Source organism: Sciurus vulgaris, assembly GCF_902686455.1.
Source record: "Sciurus vulgaris genome assembly, chromosome: 5".
NCBI lineage: Eukaryota > Metazoa > Chordata > Mammalia > Rodentia > Sciuridae > Sciurus > Sciurus vulgaris.
In genome coordinates, this window is record NC_136465.1 from 958,109 (window position 1) to 975,341 (window position 17,233).

Consider the following 17,233-nt stretch of genomic DNA (forward strand, 5'->3'; position numbering starts at 1 on the left):
TTGTATTCTTGATCCCCCAGCAGAGCCCATGGACCCTGCACTGAGCATGGAGATGGAGGTCAAGGTGACCCCAGCCGAGCCCATGGACCCTGCAATGAGCATGGGGATGGAGGTCAAGGTGACCCCAGCAGAGCCCATGGACCCTGCACTGAGCCTGAGGATGGAGGTCAAGGTGACCCCAGCAGAGCCCATGGACCCTGCACTGAGCCTGGGATGGAGGTCAAGGTGGCCCCAGCAGAGCCCATGGACCCTGCACTGAGCCTGGGATGGAGGCCAAGGTGACCCCAGCAGAGTCCATGGACCCTGCACTGAGCATGAGGATGGAGGTCAAGGTGACCACAGCAGAGCCCATGGACCCTGCACTGAGCCTGGATGGAGGCCAAGGTGACCCCAGCAGAGCCCATGGACCCTGCACTGAGCCTGGGATGGAGGTCAAGGTGACCCCAGCAGAGCCCACGGACCCTGCACTGAGCCTGGGATGGAGGTCAAGGTGACCACAGCAGAGCCCACGGACCCTGCACTGAGCATGAGGATGGAGGTCAAGATGACCCCAGCAGAGCCCATGGATCCTGCACTGAGCATGAGGATGGAGATCAAGGTGACCCCAGCAGAGCCCATGGACCCTGCACTGAGCATGAGGATGGAGGCCAAGGTGACCCCGCAGAGCCCACGGACCCTGCACTGAGCCTGGGATGGAGGCCAAGGTGACCCCAGCAGAGCCCACGGACCCTGCACTGAGCCTGGGATGGAGGCCAAGGTGACCCCAGCAGAGCCCACGGACCCTGCACTGAGCCTGGGATGGAGGCCAAGGTGACTCGTATTTGAAAGAGAATCACGAGATGTGTGCACCTCCTGTGAGTGCCACCAGCAGGGCGATGGCTGGAGCTGAGGTCACCCGCTCCAGCACCAGACTCCAGCTGGGAGGCGGGGCACTGGCACCAGCAGGGCCCGAGCCCAGGGTCTTCTCCAGCCGGCAGGAGCTCTGGCCCGAGAACGCTGAAACGGTGAGATGGTGGTCCTGGGAGCAGGGGTACTCAGCCTCCTGGAAAAGATCAGAAACTGTGCAGCCAGTAGGAGCAAAAGCAGTGCCCAGAGACCTCAAGGAAGAGCGCGGGGGCAGGTTCTCACGCCTGCGAGGAGACCTGGCAGGGCCGGTCGGGCTCCAGGATGCCCTGCATCCACACCTTCCCTGCCCTGCGCTCCCCACATCCACACAGCCCGGCCTAGGGCTCAGGCTGGCTCTGCAGGTGGTGACCTGCTGGCAGGAGCCGGGAGCTCTCCAGGGAGGGAGCAAGCCCTGGTAACCGGCAGGGCCAGTGAGCCCAGTCCGCTCAGGGAGCAGCCAGGCAGTGCAGTCTAGGCCTGCTTGCCTGTCCCCAGGTGGCCTGGGGGATCCCCAGAGGGGGCGGGCAGACTCTGCTGGGGCACTCCAAGCCTGCTGTGTAGCTGTGGCCCCAGGGCTGAGCCTGTGTGAGCAGGAGCCAGCGAGGGCTGTGTCTGCTCCCTGCGACAGGGCCAGGCCAGCTCACAGCTCGGCACTCTCCTTGGCACAATCCCCTCCCGCAGACATGGTTTTGAGTGGAGAGGAAAGATGTAGAAGTTGGAGCAAGCTATGTACCTTATTTTAGAGCAAAAAAATTGTAACCGAAAGAACGACTTTATACCTGTAATTAATAGGCTTCACTTAATTTGAATTTATAGAGTTCAGTTTGTTTTCTCTGATATCCCATTTTTAAAGTAAATCAGAGAACTGGGCACAGTGGCACGTGCCTATAATCCCGTTACTTGGGAGGCTAAGACAGGAGGATTGCAAGTTCAAGGCCAAACTTGGCAACATAATGAGGCCCTGTCTCAAAATAAAAAGTAAAAAGGACAGGGAATGTGGTTTGGTGGCAAAGCAGAATCAGAGAGAAAACAAAATCAAGACTTTGGGGGAAGAAGAGGGGGGCATATTTGAACACCCATTGATGAAGTCACAATTATCCACCTAGAACTTGTACATTTTTATATGCAGGTCTGTGCAATGGTACTTGATATTCCATTATGATCCAAAACAGGAAAGAGGGTGATTAATAATTTCTGTCCATAGTCCTCCAAATTTTTATAAAATAAAATAAATGTTTGTGAATTGTGGAAAGATGGTAGGTAAAACCTGAAAGGAAAGAGATCAAATTAGGCAGAAATTTGAGCAAGGATGGACCTTCTACCTGCCAAAGGTCCTCAAGATTTTCCCACACTTTCAACAATTTAAAAATGGCCAGAAGGAGGACCAGAGGGTGTTTATTTACTTATTTATTTATTTATTTTTGGTATGGTGATTGAACTCAGGGTTACTTAACCACTAAGCCACATCCCCAGCCCTTTCTTGTATTGTATTTAGAGACAGGGTCTCACTGAGTTGCTTATATCCTCACTAAGTTGCTAAGACTGGCTTTATTTATTTTTATTTTTATTGTTTTAGTTGTTGATGGACCTTTATTTTTGTTTACTTATATGTGGTGCTAAGAATCGAACCCAGTGCCTCATACATGCTAAACAGGCACTCTACCACTGAGCCTCAACCCCAGCACTGAGGTTGGCTTTGAACTTGCCATCCTCCTGCCTCAGCCTCCCGAGCTCCTGGGATTATAGGTGTGAGTCACTACACCCAACCAGAGCGTGTTTATTTTTAAGGGACTTTGGAAGAGAGTGGTCATTGTGGTAATACAATGGATTGATTCCTCAGTCTACTCTTTCTTTGGCCCTCATTTCATGATCTGCTAACCTTTTGCATAACTTAAAACTGAAGCGATAACTGAAGTCATTACATCTTTTATTTTTTCAAGTAATGTAAAACTGCCAAAACGCTAACATGATTTTTATGAGGCTCTCAGCTGTCAACTTAAATCCAGGACTGTAACTAGCCTCCCATATTACTTTTGATGAAATTCACATTTGTGGATATGAACCTCAGAATATTTGCATAGGGCCACATTACGCCCCCAGAGACGGACATTCTGCTGGAAGCACACACGCCTCTGAGCTCCAGCGGTGGTCCCTCCCACCCACCTGGTTTCACTGGTTCCTTCTCTCCTTTCTCTTTTCTTGTAGCCAGAGCTACCTGCAAGCTGCAAGTGAGGTGTCTGTCGGTCACAGCCTGGACCCCTCTGCCAACTACAACTCCCCGAAATTCCGTTCAAGGAACCAGAGCTACATGCGGGCCGTGAGCACCTTGAGCCAGGCCAGCTGCGTAAGCCAGGTGGGCACTTGGGCATGACCTTCTGGGGCCCAGCCTCCTGTCAGGGAGATGGTGGCCATACCCCAGGCCAGCATTCGTTGTGGACCATGCAGGTGCTGTCCAGCAGTAGCTTTGACTGACTGAGTGAACATGAACTTTAAGGATTAACTTTTGTGACATTAAGGACTCGATGTCACTTTCACATTGATTTCCTCTGAGTAAGCAATGTCTCTGGGTCAAGGCTTTGGCCTCCAATGCCTTAGTGCCTGTGTCTTCCTTTCCAACATAATGGGGGCAAAGAAAAGCTCTTCCACAGGCTACCTTCCAGCTGGACCCAGGAGGTCCAGTAAGAAGAGCCAAGTCGTGGAGTGTGGCTCATGGTAGAGAGCCAACTTCAGCAGGTGGAGAACACACCAAGCACCACCACAAGGAAGACAACCAGAGAAGAGTGCGGAAACAGGGTGGGTGCCATCAGACGCACAATGGGCCCATCCAGGGCTCACCTCTAACCAGTCAGGGGTCCTGAGCAGGAACCAGACTCATCCAGGGCTCACCTCTAACCAGTCAGGGGTCCTGAGCAGGAACCAGACTCATCCAGGGCTCACCTCTAACCAGTCAGGGGTCCTGAGCAGGACCCAGGCCCATCCAGGGCTCACCTCTAACCAGTCAGGGGTCCTGAGCAGGATCCAGGCCCATCCAGGGCTCATCTCTAACCAGTCAGGGGTCCTGAGCAGGATCCAGGCCCATTCAGGGCTCAACTCTAACCAGTCAGGGGTCCTGAGCAGGATCCAGGCCCATCCAGGGCTCATCTCTAACCAGTCAGGGGTCCTGAGCAGGATCCAGGCCCATTCAGGGCTCAACTCTAACCAGTCAGGGGTCCTGAGCAGGACCCAGGCCCATCCAGGGCTCACCTCTAACCAGTCAGGGGTCCTGAGCAGGATCCAGGCCCATCCAGGGCTCATCTCTAACCAGTCAGGGGTCCTGAGCAGGATCCAGGCCCATCCAGGGCTCATCTCTAACCAGTCAAGGGTCCTGAGCAGGATCCAGGCCCATTCAGGGCTCAACTCTAACCAGTCAGGGGTCCTGAGCAGGATCCAGGCCCATCCAGGGCTCATCTCTAACCAGTCAGGGGTCCTGAGCAGGATTCAGGTCCTACCAGGGCTCACCTCTAACCAGTCAGGGGTCCTGAGCAGGAACCAGATTCATCCAGGGCTCACCTCTAACCAGTCAGGGGTCCTGAGCAGGACCCAGGCCCATCCAGGGCTCACCTCTAACCAGTCAGGGGTCCTGAGCAGGATCCAGGCCCATCCAGGGCTCACCTCTAACCAGTCAGGGGTCCTGAGCAGGATCCAGGCCCATCCAGGGCTCACCTCTAACCAGTCAGGGGTCCTGAGCAGGATTCAGGTCCTACCAGGGCTCACCTCTAACCAGTCAGGGTTCCTGAGCAAGAACCAGGTCCATCCAGGGCTCACCTCTAACCAGTCAGGGGTCCTGAGCAGGATTCAGGTCCATCCAGGGCTCACCTCTAACCAGTCAGGGGTCCTGAGCAAGAACCAGGCCCATCCAGGGCTCAACTCTAACCAGTCAGGGGTCCTGAGCAGGACCCAGGCCCATCCAGGGCTCACCTCTAACCAGTCAGGGGTCCTGAGCAGGACCCAGGCCCATCCAGGGCTCACCTCTAACCAGTCAGGGGTCCTGAGCAGGACCCAGGCCCATCCAGGGCTCACCTCTAACCAGTCAGGGATCCTGAGCAGGATCCAGGCCCATCCAGGACTCACCTCTAACCAGTCAGGGGTCCTGAGCAGGATCCAGGCCCATCCAGGGCTTACCTCTACCTAAGCAGGGGTCCTGAGCAAGAACCAGGCCCATCCAGGGCTCACCTCTAACCAGTCAGGGGTCCTGAGCAGGATCCAGGCCCATCCAGGGCTCACCTCTACCTAGGCAGGGGTCCTGAGCAGGATCCAGTCCCATCCAGGGCTCACCTCTAAGCAGTCAGCGGTCCTGAGCAGGATCCAGGCCCATCCAGGGCTCACCTCTACTTAGGCAAGGGTGCTGACCAGGATCCAGACTCATCCAGGGCTCACCTCTACTTAGGCAGGGGTCCTGAGCAGCATCCAGGCCCACTGCCAAGGTTCACCTGTGCCTAGGCAGTGGGTTCCTGGGCAGGATTCAGGCCCTTTCCCAGGCAGGGCCCTCTCTACCTATGGGACACATTCCTGAGCAGGACCCAGGTCACCAAGGGAACAGCAATATTTGGATCAGGGTCTAAGATGTGCATAGTGGGAAGAGCCTGGTTGCCTCCCACCTTGGAGTTAGCTGCCCAAAACCTGAACCGAGCAAGCAGGCACTGTTAAAGCCACTCACCCTGAGGGTAGCAGGAACAATTGAATGCACGGATGTTAATTAAACACGTGGTTTACTAATTTTAACTGCCATTAAGAAGAGTGCTGCACTCCCGTGAGCTCACACAGGATGTTTTCCTGTGGAGGCGTATTGGATCCTGGGCTCAGCTGCCTCTGTGGCGTGGTTAGCAGGACAAGAACAGCCATGCTGCATGATGGGTGTTGGATGCTGTCAGGAAGCAGCCCAACATACAGTAGGCACTCAATGACAGATTTGCTCTTACTGCAATGCCAACAGTCAACAGTGACAGTAGTGTGTGGCTCAGAGCAGAGGGCCTCGGATGCTGTACCAGGACTGGGGGCAGCCTGCCGGGTTAGGTGAGTCTTTGACACAGACTTTAATTCCTTCTGAGGCACTTTGCGATTCTTTCTCATCAGAAGGTTGCTCTCTGGGCTTCTCCTCTAAACTTTCTTGGTGGTCCATGGTCCATAACTCAAGCAAGTACGTACCTAGAAGCTGGTGTTTCTCTTAGAAATAGGTAATATTCCACCTGTGGCAAAGAGGATTTTGTGCAAAGACCCGTTGCTAACTCTGCAAACCAGAACTGTCCGACCTGGCTCTCCAGGTTCCACATGCCAGGCCCCTGAGCCAGGTCACCTGCTGCTACATGCATGGCCGACTGAGTGAGCAATAATGGAAATGTGCCCTGGCCACCACGGCCCCTTGGTGAACTGAGGAACCCCTCTTTGGCCTAGAGGAAGTCCAGGTGGTTCTGAAAGACTGCACAGGTACCCAGAGTCTATGGTGCACGCTAACAACTTCTTCCCTGCCTGGAGACTAGGGTGAGCAGACAGACTTCCTTCTAATGATAACAGTATCCCTTCAGTTAATGCAGCTAGTTCACCAAAACGCAGCTTGTTAAATCAGTGGTGACCCAACACAGCTGCACTCAGAGCACAGAGTGGCTCTCAGCAGACAGCAGCCACCCCTCCCCTGCTCTCCTGTGGCTTGATTTGCCTTCAGCAAGCAGGTTCCAATTAAGTGCCTGTCACTCAGCACAGGCTGCCACTGACCTCAGCAGCACCTGTGCTGCACGCTCTATTTTGAGGACACTAACCACACACCAGCCCCTCCACATCTTCTTTGTGGTGAACCTGAGATGGGACCTCCAGACCTAAGTCAGTACAGAGCATCTTTTCATACCTCTCCATCCAGCAGCACACGTCCCTGTGTGAACGGGACAGCAGCCAGCGGGCACTCTGGGGTTGGGTTAGACTTCTGTCTTTCCACCGCTGAGGTCCACAAGGTGACTTTAAGCTGAGCTCAAGTTTCATTCTAAACACAAAACAGGTATGTTACTGAAGTGGTCCTGACAGGCTGCAGGCAGGATAATCCAAGAGCAGTGGTGATTATTCATGGTCAAACTCTGGGGAACACACTTGCAGGCTCAGGAGGAGGTCCTCAGTGAGCATGGATGGAGGACACACAGGAGTCAGAACAGAGCATTCCGGAGAGTGGAGGCCGATAGGAGTGTGCTATTCCACGGCCAATGTTCTCCTGGCACGAAGGATTAAACACCCAACCGTGGCCTTGCGAGAGCTGCTGGTCCCTCAGTCTCTCCTGCATGTGGTCTCAGTGGTCCCTGGAGGTCCTGCACCTGGGAGAGTGTGTGCAGGTGTTGGGATGCTGGTCCCTCAGTCTCTCCTGCATGTGGTCTCAGTGGTCCCTGGCAGTCCTGCACCTGGGAGAGTGTGTGCAGGTGTTGGGGAACTGGTCTCTCAGTCTCTCCTGCATGTGGTCTCAGTGGTCCCTGGCAGTCCTGCACCTGGGAGAGTGTGTGCAGGTGTTGGGGATGCTGGTCCCTCAATCTCTCCTGCATGTGGTCTCAGTGGTCCCTGGCAGTCCTGCACCTGGGAGAGTGTGTGCAGGTGTTGGGGATGCTGGTCTCTCAGTCTCTCCTGCATGTGGTCTCAGTGGTCCCTGGCAGTCCTGCACCTGGGAGAGTGTGTGCAGGTGTTGGGGATGCTGGTCTCTCAGTCTCTCCTGCATGTGGTCTCAGTGGTCCCTGGTAGCCCTGCACCTGGGAGAGTGTGTGCAGGTGTTGGGGATGCTGGTCTCTCAGTCTCTCCTGCATGTGGTCTCAGTGGTCCCTGGTAGCCCTGCACCTGGGAGAGTGTGTGCAGGTGTTGGGGAGCTGGTCTCTCAGTCTCTCCTGCATGTGGTCTCAGTGGTCCCTGGCAGTCCTGCACCTGGGAGAGTGTGTGCAGGTGTTGGGGATGCTGGTCTCTCAGTCTCTCTTGCATGTGGTCTCAGTGGTTCCTGGCAGTCCTGCACCTGGGAGGGTATGTGCAGGAATTGGGGAGCTGGTCCCTCAGTCTCTCCTGCATGTGGTCTCAGTGGTCCCTGGCAGTCCTGCACCTGGGAGAGTGTGTGCAGGTGTTGGGGAGCTGGTCCCTCAGTCTCTCCTGCATGTGGTCTCAGTGGTCCCTGGCAGTCCTGCACCTGGGAGAGTGTGCGCAGGTGTTGGGGATGCTGGTCTCTCAATCTCTCCTGCATGTGGTCTCAGTGGTCCCTGGTAGCCCTGCACCTGGGAGAGTGTGCGCAGGTGTTGGGGAGCTGGTCCCTCAGTCTCTCCTGCATGTGGTCTCAGTGGTCCCTGGCAGTCCTGCACCTGGGAGAGTGTGTGCAGGTGTTGGGGAGCTGGTCTCTCAGTCTCTCCTGCATGTGGTCTCAGTGGTCCCTGGCAGTCCTGCACCTGGGAGAGTGTGTGCAGGTGTTGGGGAGCTGGTCCCTCAGTCTCTCCTGCATGTGGTCTCAGTGGTCCCTGGAGGTCCTGCACCTGGGAGAGTGTGTGCAGGTGTTGGGGATGCTGGTCTCTCAGTCTCTCCTGCATGTGGTCTCAGTGGTCCCTGGCAGTCCTGCACCTGGGAGAGTGTGTGCAGGTGTTGGGGATGCTGGTCTCTCAGTCTCTCCTGCATGTGGTCTCAGTGGTCCCTGGCAGTCCTGCACCTGGGAGAGTGTGTGCAGGTGTTGGGGATGCTGGTCTCTCAGTCTCTCCTGCATGTGGTCTCAGTGGTCCCTGGCAGTCCTGCACCTGGGAGAGTGTGCGCAGGTGTTGGGGATGCTGGTCTCTCAATCTCTCCTGCATGTGGTCTCAGTGGTCCCTGGTAGCCCTGCACCTGGGAGAGTGTGTGCAGGTGTTGGGGAGCTGGTCCCTCAGTCTCTCCTGCATGTGGTCTCAGTGGTCCCTGGCAGTCCTGCACCTGGGAGAGTGTGTGCAGGTGTTGGGGAGCTGGTCTCTCAGTCTCTCCTGCATGTGGTCTCAGTGGTCCCTGGCAGTCCTGCACCTGGGAGAGTGTGTGCAGGTGTTGGGGAGCTGGTCCCTCAGTCTCTCCTGCATGTGGTCTCAGTGGTCCCTGGAGGTCCTGCACCTGGGAGAGTGTGTGCAGGTGTTGGGGAGCTGGTCCCTCAGTCTCTCCTGCATGTGGCCTCAGTGGTCCCTGGCAGTCCTGCATCTAGGAGAGTGTGTGCAGCTTTTGGGGTTGCCTCATAGCCCTGACCCTGGTTAATGGGTGCAGGTGTTTTGAGTGGTCAGGCAATACCACAGGATCATGCCAATGAGGACATTCAGGAGTGGTTTTGGCAAGTTTTCATGAAATTCTGAATTTTCGGTGCCTCGTCTGAGGAACGGGTTTGCTCGTGTACCCATGGAGTGCCTACTGAGTGGGTGTACCTCAAAGCTGTGCTATTCCAGAACTGGAGTCGGAGACTGCCTGTGGGCAGGGTCCTGGCTGCACGTGTGGCACCTGGCTCTGGTCCCTCACCCTGTCTAGGGAGCGTGCATCGGAGGTCTTGGGCCTGTGTGGTCTATTGCCTGTCCACATCCTCTTCTTGATGTGTTGAACAAAACCCAAGCTTGGCTTTCATTCTCAGAATGATGTCCCCTTCCAGCTCAGAGAACAGGTAGAGTTTTCCTTTTGTCATGGTCCCTCCCTCACTTGGGGTTTTGTGCCTGCAGCCAGCCATGCACAGTGCTACACACTGTAATTCCAGCAGCTCGGGGACTGAGGCAGTAGGATGGCAAGTTCCAGGCCAGCCTGGGCAACTTACCAAGACCCTGTGTCAGAGTAAAAAGTAAAAAGGAACTGGAGCATGAGTCTGTGGTAGAGCATCCCTGGGTTCAATCCCCAGGTGACAAGAAAAAAAATTACTATTTTGCTCACTCTGTAAATAAATAGGAATGATGCTCACAATTTTCCTCTCCCTTAAATCTACTTAGAAAGGCAGGCATTAAGATCCTCGTCTCTCCCCCCATTTTGAGACATAATCATCGTGGAAGTGTAATGGAAAGAAGCCGTGGTCTTGCCAAAGCAGCTTTTTAAAGACAAGGGACGAGGAGCCCCTGGCGTGACCTGACACGGGCCAGGCAGGCAGAGTGCACCCGCACCACCACCTCCTGCCCCATAGGATGCCTGCCACACCCTGAGCCCTCAGCAACCCCAGGAAATGGGCAGGGTGCCCTTGTGGGGTCATCTGGGAGGCATGGAGACCCTTCTCTCAGGAAGACTGGCTGGGCAGAGCCATGGTAGAGGTGGACCAGGCCACCCAGAGGACGAGAGCACAGATCAGGAAGGAGTTGGCTCGTTGTGCGCAGCCTCAGGAATGATTCTGCCCTTCAATGGGGGGACAGTCCCAGATGCCCTGTCCCACCTGCTCACACATGGTAGTTAACATGGCCCACTCTGAAGCCCAGTATGGTAGCATCAAGCACAGAACCCAGCCCTCAAGTGACACTGCAGGTGGCCCTAGATCACAGGAACCTTGAAACTCAGGTGTGTGAGAGAACAGAATGGCCACCTGGATCTGCAGAGGTGATAAGAACGACATTCTAATAGGGAGCAAGCCAAAGTGTGTTGGAAAACGTGGCACCCTGTGGGCTCCATCACTGGCCTCACCCTCCAGGGCCTCTCCTCCTAAGGCTGCAGGAGCCCAGGTGGCGTTTCAAGATGGAGCACAGCTGGGTTTGGGACACAGCAGCCGCCTTGCTCATAAGGGAAGAGAGAGGATGTGCTCCTGTTGGCTGGGACAGACAGATCTACTCAGGAGAGAGCCCAGGAACACTTGCAAGCTTGGCAATTGCTATTCCTATGGCTCTGAGTCCTTTGCAAGGGGACCCAGCTCCTTCATAGGAGAGGAAAGAAGATACCCAAAGGAAGCTCCTGGGCATCAAGGGCAGAGTGGGGAGCAGAGGTCTACTTCAGGGGCTCTGGGATTGCCAGACACGGACATGAGTCTCCACTCTGCTCTGGGCCTCGCACCCTCACCGCTGGCTCCCTGCTCCAGGAGACCCAGGTTCTAGTGCACCCTAGGAAGATGTGCAGCAAGGATGGGTTGAACATGTGCATCTGCAATGGTGACACAAGTCCAGACCCTGCTGGGGCTTGAGGGTGACAGGAACTGACAAGTCACCAGCAAGAAATCTGTAGTCCAGGCAAATGTCCTGATTTCAAGCCAGGGCATTTAAACATTTCTGAACACCCACCTGCTGGGCGTCCCAGGTTGTCCTGATGGCATGTCACAGCTTGTTTGCCCTCAGCTGTGTCTCCCCTCCCTGGCCATCGGGCACAGCCAGCCTCCACCAGCCATGCTGCAGCCTGCAGGGTTTGGCTCTGTCCACCTGGACTCTGAGCATCAGCCCCAGAACTCTGCACCACAGGCCCATGAGCAGAGGCAGGGGACACAAAGACAAGCAAGCGGTGGAGGAAGAGGCTGGCAGGCACCCAGGAAGGCTGTCCCTCTCCCTGAGCTCTGATGCTATGACCCCCAGGGACCCAGCACCACTCACCAGTATCAGTGGCAAGCACCCCAAGTGCACACACATAGTAGACAGGCGAGGGAGGGACCCAGAGTGTACGAGTGCGTGGAGGTGCGCAGGTCATCTATCGAAGTCCCGGTCCATCACACGGAGAGAGCCCCTGTGGAGGAGCTGACCTGTCCATGCTGAACGTGAGCCTCTTTCCCTGCCAAAGCACCCCCTGAGCCCCAGCCCCATTGCAACTCCTCATGCTGAAGAGTCCCCTGCTTCTCCTCCCCACCCCACAGTGCTCCTGGATTTCCACTTTCATCTCTAGATTTGGCCTAGAGACATGCACAAGCTTCACCATTGGGGCATCTAGGGAAAAGCTCGTTCTCCCTAGCTGTCCCCGAAGCAGAGCCCTGGGCCTGAGCTGACAGTGCAGCCCATGTACACCCCGACTAAGACCCTGCCTCCCAGGTCCAGCACAGTGCCTCTCTAAGCACAGCTGGAAGATGTATGGTCCTAGGGTGACCCCTACCTGGGATGAGGAACACGGCATACCTGCTGGCATGCTCAAGGTTCTGGGTTTGACTCCCAGCACCAGAGAGAGAGAGAGAGAGAGAGAGAGGGAGAGAGAGAGAGAGGAGAGAGAGAGGGAGTAGTCTGCAGCATTATCACTTTATCTTTAAACCATCAAAGGAAGCCAACATGTAGCATCTCAAGCTAAGGGGGAAGCCTGGAAGTGCAGTCGAGGCGACCTGTTCCGTGCAGACCCGGGAGGCCATGTCTCGCTCACCTGCGCTGGCTCAGCCTGGTGAGGTGGGTGGAGGGGCTGTGCCCCTGGAGACGTGTTTCCATGACAATGAGAGAAACCTCTACCCTGGGAAAGCGCTAAGGCAGCGTGTTCTGAGGTGTGTGCTGGTTGCACAGCCCTGACCCAGAGCTGCCTGGGCAGAGTGGTGGCAAAGGGCAAGGGGCTATTGGGAGATGAGGAGGGTGAGCATTTTGAAGGCTGGCTTTGTGCCAGTTGGTCTGAGCCTTGCAGGTGCCAGCTCTCTGTCTTCTGATGCCCCACAGCACACAGTCCAGCCATACCTGTGGGTCCAGAGTCTTATCAGCCTTGGAACTGGCTATTCATCTTCATGTTTTATAAGAAATAACCCAATAAATTGTTTCCCAAGCTTAGCGGATTTCCAATGCTGATTTCAAATTAGCTGTGCTGAAAATACAAGCCCGTAGGTGAAAGTCGTGGGATGGATTTTGTCTTCCTGATTCTTGTGTAACGTGGTTGTGATAACCCTGCTGGATTCAGGTATCAAGTGTGCCGTTGATTGTTCTAGATGAGCGAAGCAGAGATCAATGGGCAGTTCGAGTCAGTGTGTGAATCCGTCTTTAGTGAAGTTGAATCTCAGGCCATGGATGCCCTTGACCTGCCCGGATGCTTCCGAACAAGGAGTCACAGTTACCTTCGAGCCATCCAAGCCGGTTACTCCCAGGATGATGAATGTGTGCCCGGGACAACGCCCGCCAACATGACATCCACCATCAGGTCAACAGCAGGTAAAAGAACACTCTCTGACTCCCCAGCAGGAAACCTGCAGGTGTGCCCCAGCCTGTGTCCCAGGGGTGGCCCGTCGGCCATCAGCACCACAGGTATCCTTTACTCTACAGGCATTTGGTACTTTTCCAAATTGCATGTTACAAAGTCACATTTGCAATAGCATTTTGGAGCATTTCTTTCATGGATAACCTTTTATTTCTTAGAATGAAATCTATAAATATGCAAGTTCTTTAAAATAATCAAGTATAAATTTTGTAAAGTTTTGTACAGGAGAAAAGAGTTTAAGTGCCGACATTTGGTAGGTGATTATATTTTAAATATCAATTAATAGACTGCAGCGAGATTCAGCAGACATGCAATGACTCCAAGGCCCTGCACTGCAGTGTCCAGCTCAATCTCTGCCACTGGGCAGCAGATCTATCAACATGATTCACCGCTGCAAAGCAGATCAATCGTTAATGTAAGTTCCCTAATTGTCTTAGGGCGCAAAGGATTCAATGTCATGATTTCCTTCAGTTCTGATGGAAAACCATATCCACCCCTTTGAAAATTTACCACCTAAAACTAAATATCACTGCCTAATGTTTCAGTGCACTATTATTTATGTAACGATGAATATGCGCGGCCTGGGAGGGCCATAAAGCAGCCAGCAGTGAGAATCGGCCGCACTGCCTGTGAAGGCGGAGAGGAGGAGCCCGAGAGCCAGGCGTCCTGGGTGTTACAGGGCTGCACACCACAGCCCAACCAGAGGGATCAGAAATGCAGCTCCGAGCAGGGAGAACAAACGTCGTCACAATAAAGTGACAAAGAATGGGAGTGGGGGAGGAACATGGGCCAGGAAGGGTGAGTCACGACACCATGGCGGGGCCCAGCTGCGTCACTGCCAAGTGTGAGGGGGCCCTGGGGACTGCACGCTGCAGAAGCTCAGGCTGAGTGCTCAGGCCTCCTTGCACTTGGAGAGGGCTTTGGGGGGAAGCTGTGGATGAATGAACTGGACCAACCTCACCCTGGCATCACCCTGTAGGGCCTTGGGCTCCTGGACCTTTCCAACTCTGAGGTTTGAGAGAAGTACCAGCCATGAGCACTGTGTGAGGCAAGCTGAATGGCTCTTCTTCAACAAAGCCGTGGCTCCTCCGTGCTCTTCCCGTGAGGCCTCGCGCGTGGTAGCCGAGCAGAGGTTTTGTCATGCTCTGAAGTAAGCCAGGCTGTTCGTGTGCGGGGCTGCTGCTGCAGGGCAGGGTGCAGGTGGCGGGTGTCCTGTCTCATGCCGGCCTGAGCCCCACAGAGTGGCCAGCACCTCGGCTTCTACCCTTGTGTGAAAAGGAGATGCAAAAGCGGAGCACGTTAGAAACTTGGGAAAGCTGGCCTCGCCACCCCTGCCCTGGAAGCAGCGCTGTAAGAGGATGCTCATGACCGTGTTGGTGGGCGTCTCTGGCCTGCGCGTGGTGCCATGCGGCACCTCCAGGGCCCTCAGAAGTGCTCTGCACGGCATTCACCTAGGAGGAAATGGCTTCACTTCTGGGGGGCCCGTCACTGTGGAGAGAGAGACATGAGACGGATTTCACAGACGCAACAGAAGCACCAGTGCCAACTCAGGCTGGAATTTTGATTTATGTGCCCTGTGCATCGTCCTTACCATGCACGTCACATATTCCAAAATTCCACAGACCAAACACATTTTTAAAGTTCTTCCATCCAAATCTTGGCCTAGTCATTGAGTCAAAACCCCCTCTTGACGGCGTGGGGCACGTTCACATGTGGGACAGCCCATGGGCTAGATGAGCTCAGCAAAGAGCAGCTCCAGCAGAAGCCAAGGCCCGCAGAGCAGCCGCCTCCGCCCCGAGGAAGACCCAGCCACAGCCCAGGAGCCCTGGTGCTGCTCCAGGCCGCCTGCTCGTCATCTGCCTTTGCCTGCAGAAGTTAGACGGCATGCAGCACCGTTCAATGAATTACGAGAGACGCCCAAGGAATGAAAAGCCCCATCTGGACAAACAAAAGTATAGAGGAAGAAGATCAAGATGTTCAGAGTGTGAATGCCTGAATAATTGCAGTAATTGAACTTCAAATCTGATCCAGAGCTTCCTGCCAGGGAGGCAAGGGGATTTCAATAATTTCGTACTTATGTACTTCTTACTTTTGTAAGTACTTACGCGAATACTGACACTTCATAGCTGTCCTTGGTTGGTGTGCGTGTGTGTGCAGAAACAGACTACCTTGGCAAATTGATTTTCTTTTATGATTCTAAAACTAGCTCTTGAAAGTAGATCCTAAAGGTTATTTTCAAAAGCATCCCAAAGTGACTGCTTTGAGGAATAGGATTCATTTAAGCACATTCCTTTATGCAGCTTCAAAAAATACCACTCGGCTTGATGGTTGGATCGTCTCGCCTTGTAGCAGGTGAATGTGGTTTTAAGGCCCTGTGGCAGCTTAGACGTCAGGGTGTTCACAGGATGGAGTCGTGGGGACGTGAATGTGCACCGCGTGTCTTTCCAGTGCTGTTGCCCACAGCTGCCCATCTGTCCCAGCCTCAGAGGAGTGTGGCCTGGCCAGCAGGACACTCAAGCTGGTAGGAGCACCGCATGTGCTGGGCACCCCAGCCCCTGCCCCTCGTGGGAAACGCCCAGCGTGGGCGCTAGTGTCCTCGCCTGTCAGATCCAAGAGTGTCTGGCCCTCATTTCACACTTGGTTTCTTTCTCATCTGTGAAATGATTTATCTGGTAGGTTTTCAGGTCTAAATTTACATTTCACCTGATTTTTCTTGAGAAGGAATATTATTGATGCTGTGCAGGAAAAATGTTATGAAATTAGGCCACAGAAACTTTTCTCTGGGCCTCAAACGGTCTCAGCATAAGTCACAACTGACTCTGGACAATGCATGGCAGAGGGCAGCCATGGGAAGGAGGCAGGATTCTGGGCTCCATGATGATCGTTTCCAAGATGGATTTTTGCTGACACAGGAGAGCATTTCTCTATAGTGAGGTGCCTGAGTATGAAACGTAGGCATGTTTCGATGCTGTGGTTTTGTTTCTGTCTTTAAATGTTGCTTCTTTGTTGACCTTCTCAATTTGAAGAACACAGCTGCACTTAACCCTCCCCCTGGGGTCTTCTGCACCTCACACAATGCCATGTTTCAGTGGTGAGTGGGTCTTCATGCAGGCAAGGAGGGCCAGTCCCTGGGGAGCTGAGCCCCAGCCTCTTTCAGCGACCCGCCGTCGCTTGGCCAGATTGCTCAGTAACTAATGTGCATGTTTATGTGCAAAGATAGTGGACATTTTTTGAAATTGGGATTTGAAAAAGGAGAGAATGCAAATTAAAAGCTGGATGTGGAAGTCAGGTGGGCAGTTCATAGAATGTTCTGTTTACTGGACTAAAGATGATTCGAAGTCGTCAATTGGGCGCACCAGGGCACTGTTGGATGAACTGAGCCATGGCTGTGGTGCCCGCCCAGCTGCCCAACATGGCAGGAGGGTGGCCCCCAGGGAGGCAGCTCACCTACACCTACTGGCTAGACCCCAGCCATGCGTCCCTGCACCCTGCTCCCCCAGGGGCTGGGCATCTGGTTTGCAGACTTCCTGAGCCCACCTGCCCCTGGTCAGTCTGTGTCCCCTTCCTCCTCTCTGCTTGTGGCTGTCACGACAGAAGGAACTCAGATCTGCCTCCTTCACATGCTAAAATAGACAACTATCTGGGAAAATGCTTTGGGGTTGGGGACGAGCTCTTTCCTAGAAAAACAACTGGAAATTTTGAAGTCATAAAATATGGAAACTAGAAGATTCCACACAACAGGCCTTCTCTTCAGTGCTGCCCCCTGAGCACCAGGGTATGGCCAGTGTTCCGCAGAGCCAGGCCTGGAGCAGCTAGGCTTCCCCCAAGGCGGCCAAGAGCCGTGAGTATTAGAACAAGCAAGTGAACAGGAACAGGAACAAAAAGTCACGTGTGGACACTTTGTATCTCAAAATACAAAAAAAGTGAATGGAATAAAGGAAAATCATCTCACAGATCAAATCAAAATCAAATTATGTCAGTGTCACAAGCACTTATTAACCTTGGCACACGTAGGTCCTGAGCTTTGACCTTGTAACTGGGTATGAAAGCCCACCACTGGGTGTTGTGGGGTGTGCACAGAAGGCTTGGGAGGCCCAGAGGGAGGCCTGAGATGCTGTGGTAGCATCCGGAATCTTCCAGGTACAAAATGGGTCTGAGCTTTTGGGACACAATGGGACGAACATGGCCAGAGGGGTGTGCAGCCTGATGTCATGGAAGACAGAGACATTCCGAGGACCAGACCAGTGAGCCAGCCTCAAGGGCACCCTGG

The 17,233-nt window shown here is 54.3% G+C and overlaps 1 protein-coding gene across 1 annotated transcript in view; it reads left to right on the forward strand.

The window, feature by feature from the left end:
• DLGAP2 (DLG associated protein 2) overlaps positions 1-17,233 on the forward strand; it is a 663,652-nt gene that overhangs the window by 612,068 nt on the left and 34,351 nt on the right. The window contains exons 9-10 of the mRNA XM_079142912.1: positions 3,091-3,238; positions 12,698-12,917. Of these exons, the coding sequence (XP_078999038.1) occupies positions 3,091-3,238; positions 12,698-12,917 (368 nt within the window). The remainder of the gene's footprint in view (positions 1-3,090; positions 3,239-12,697; positions 12,918-17,233) is intronic.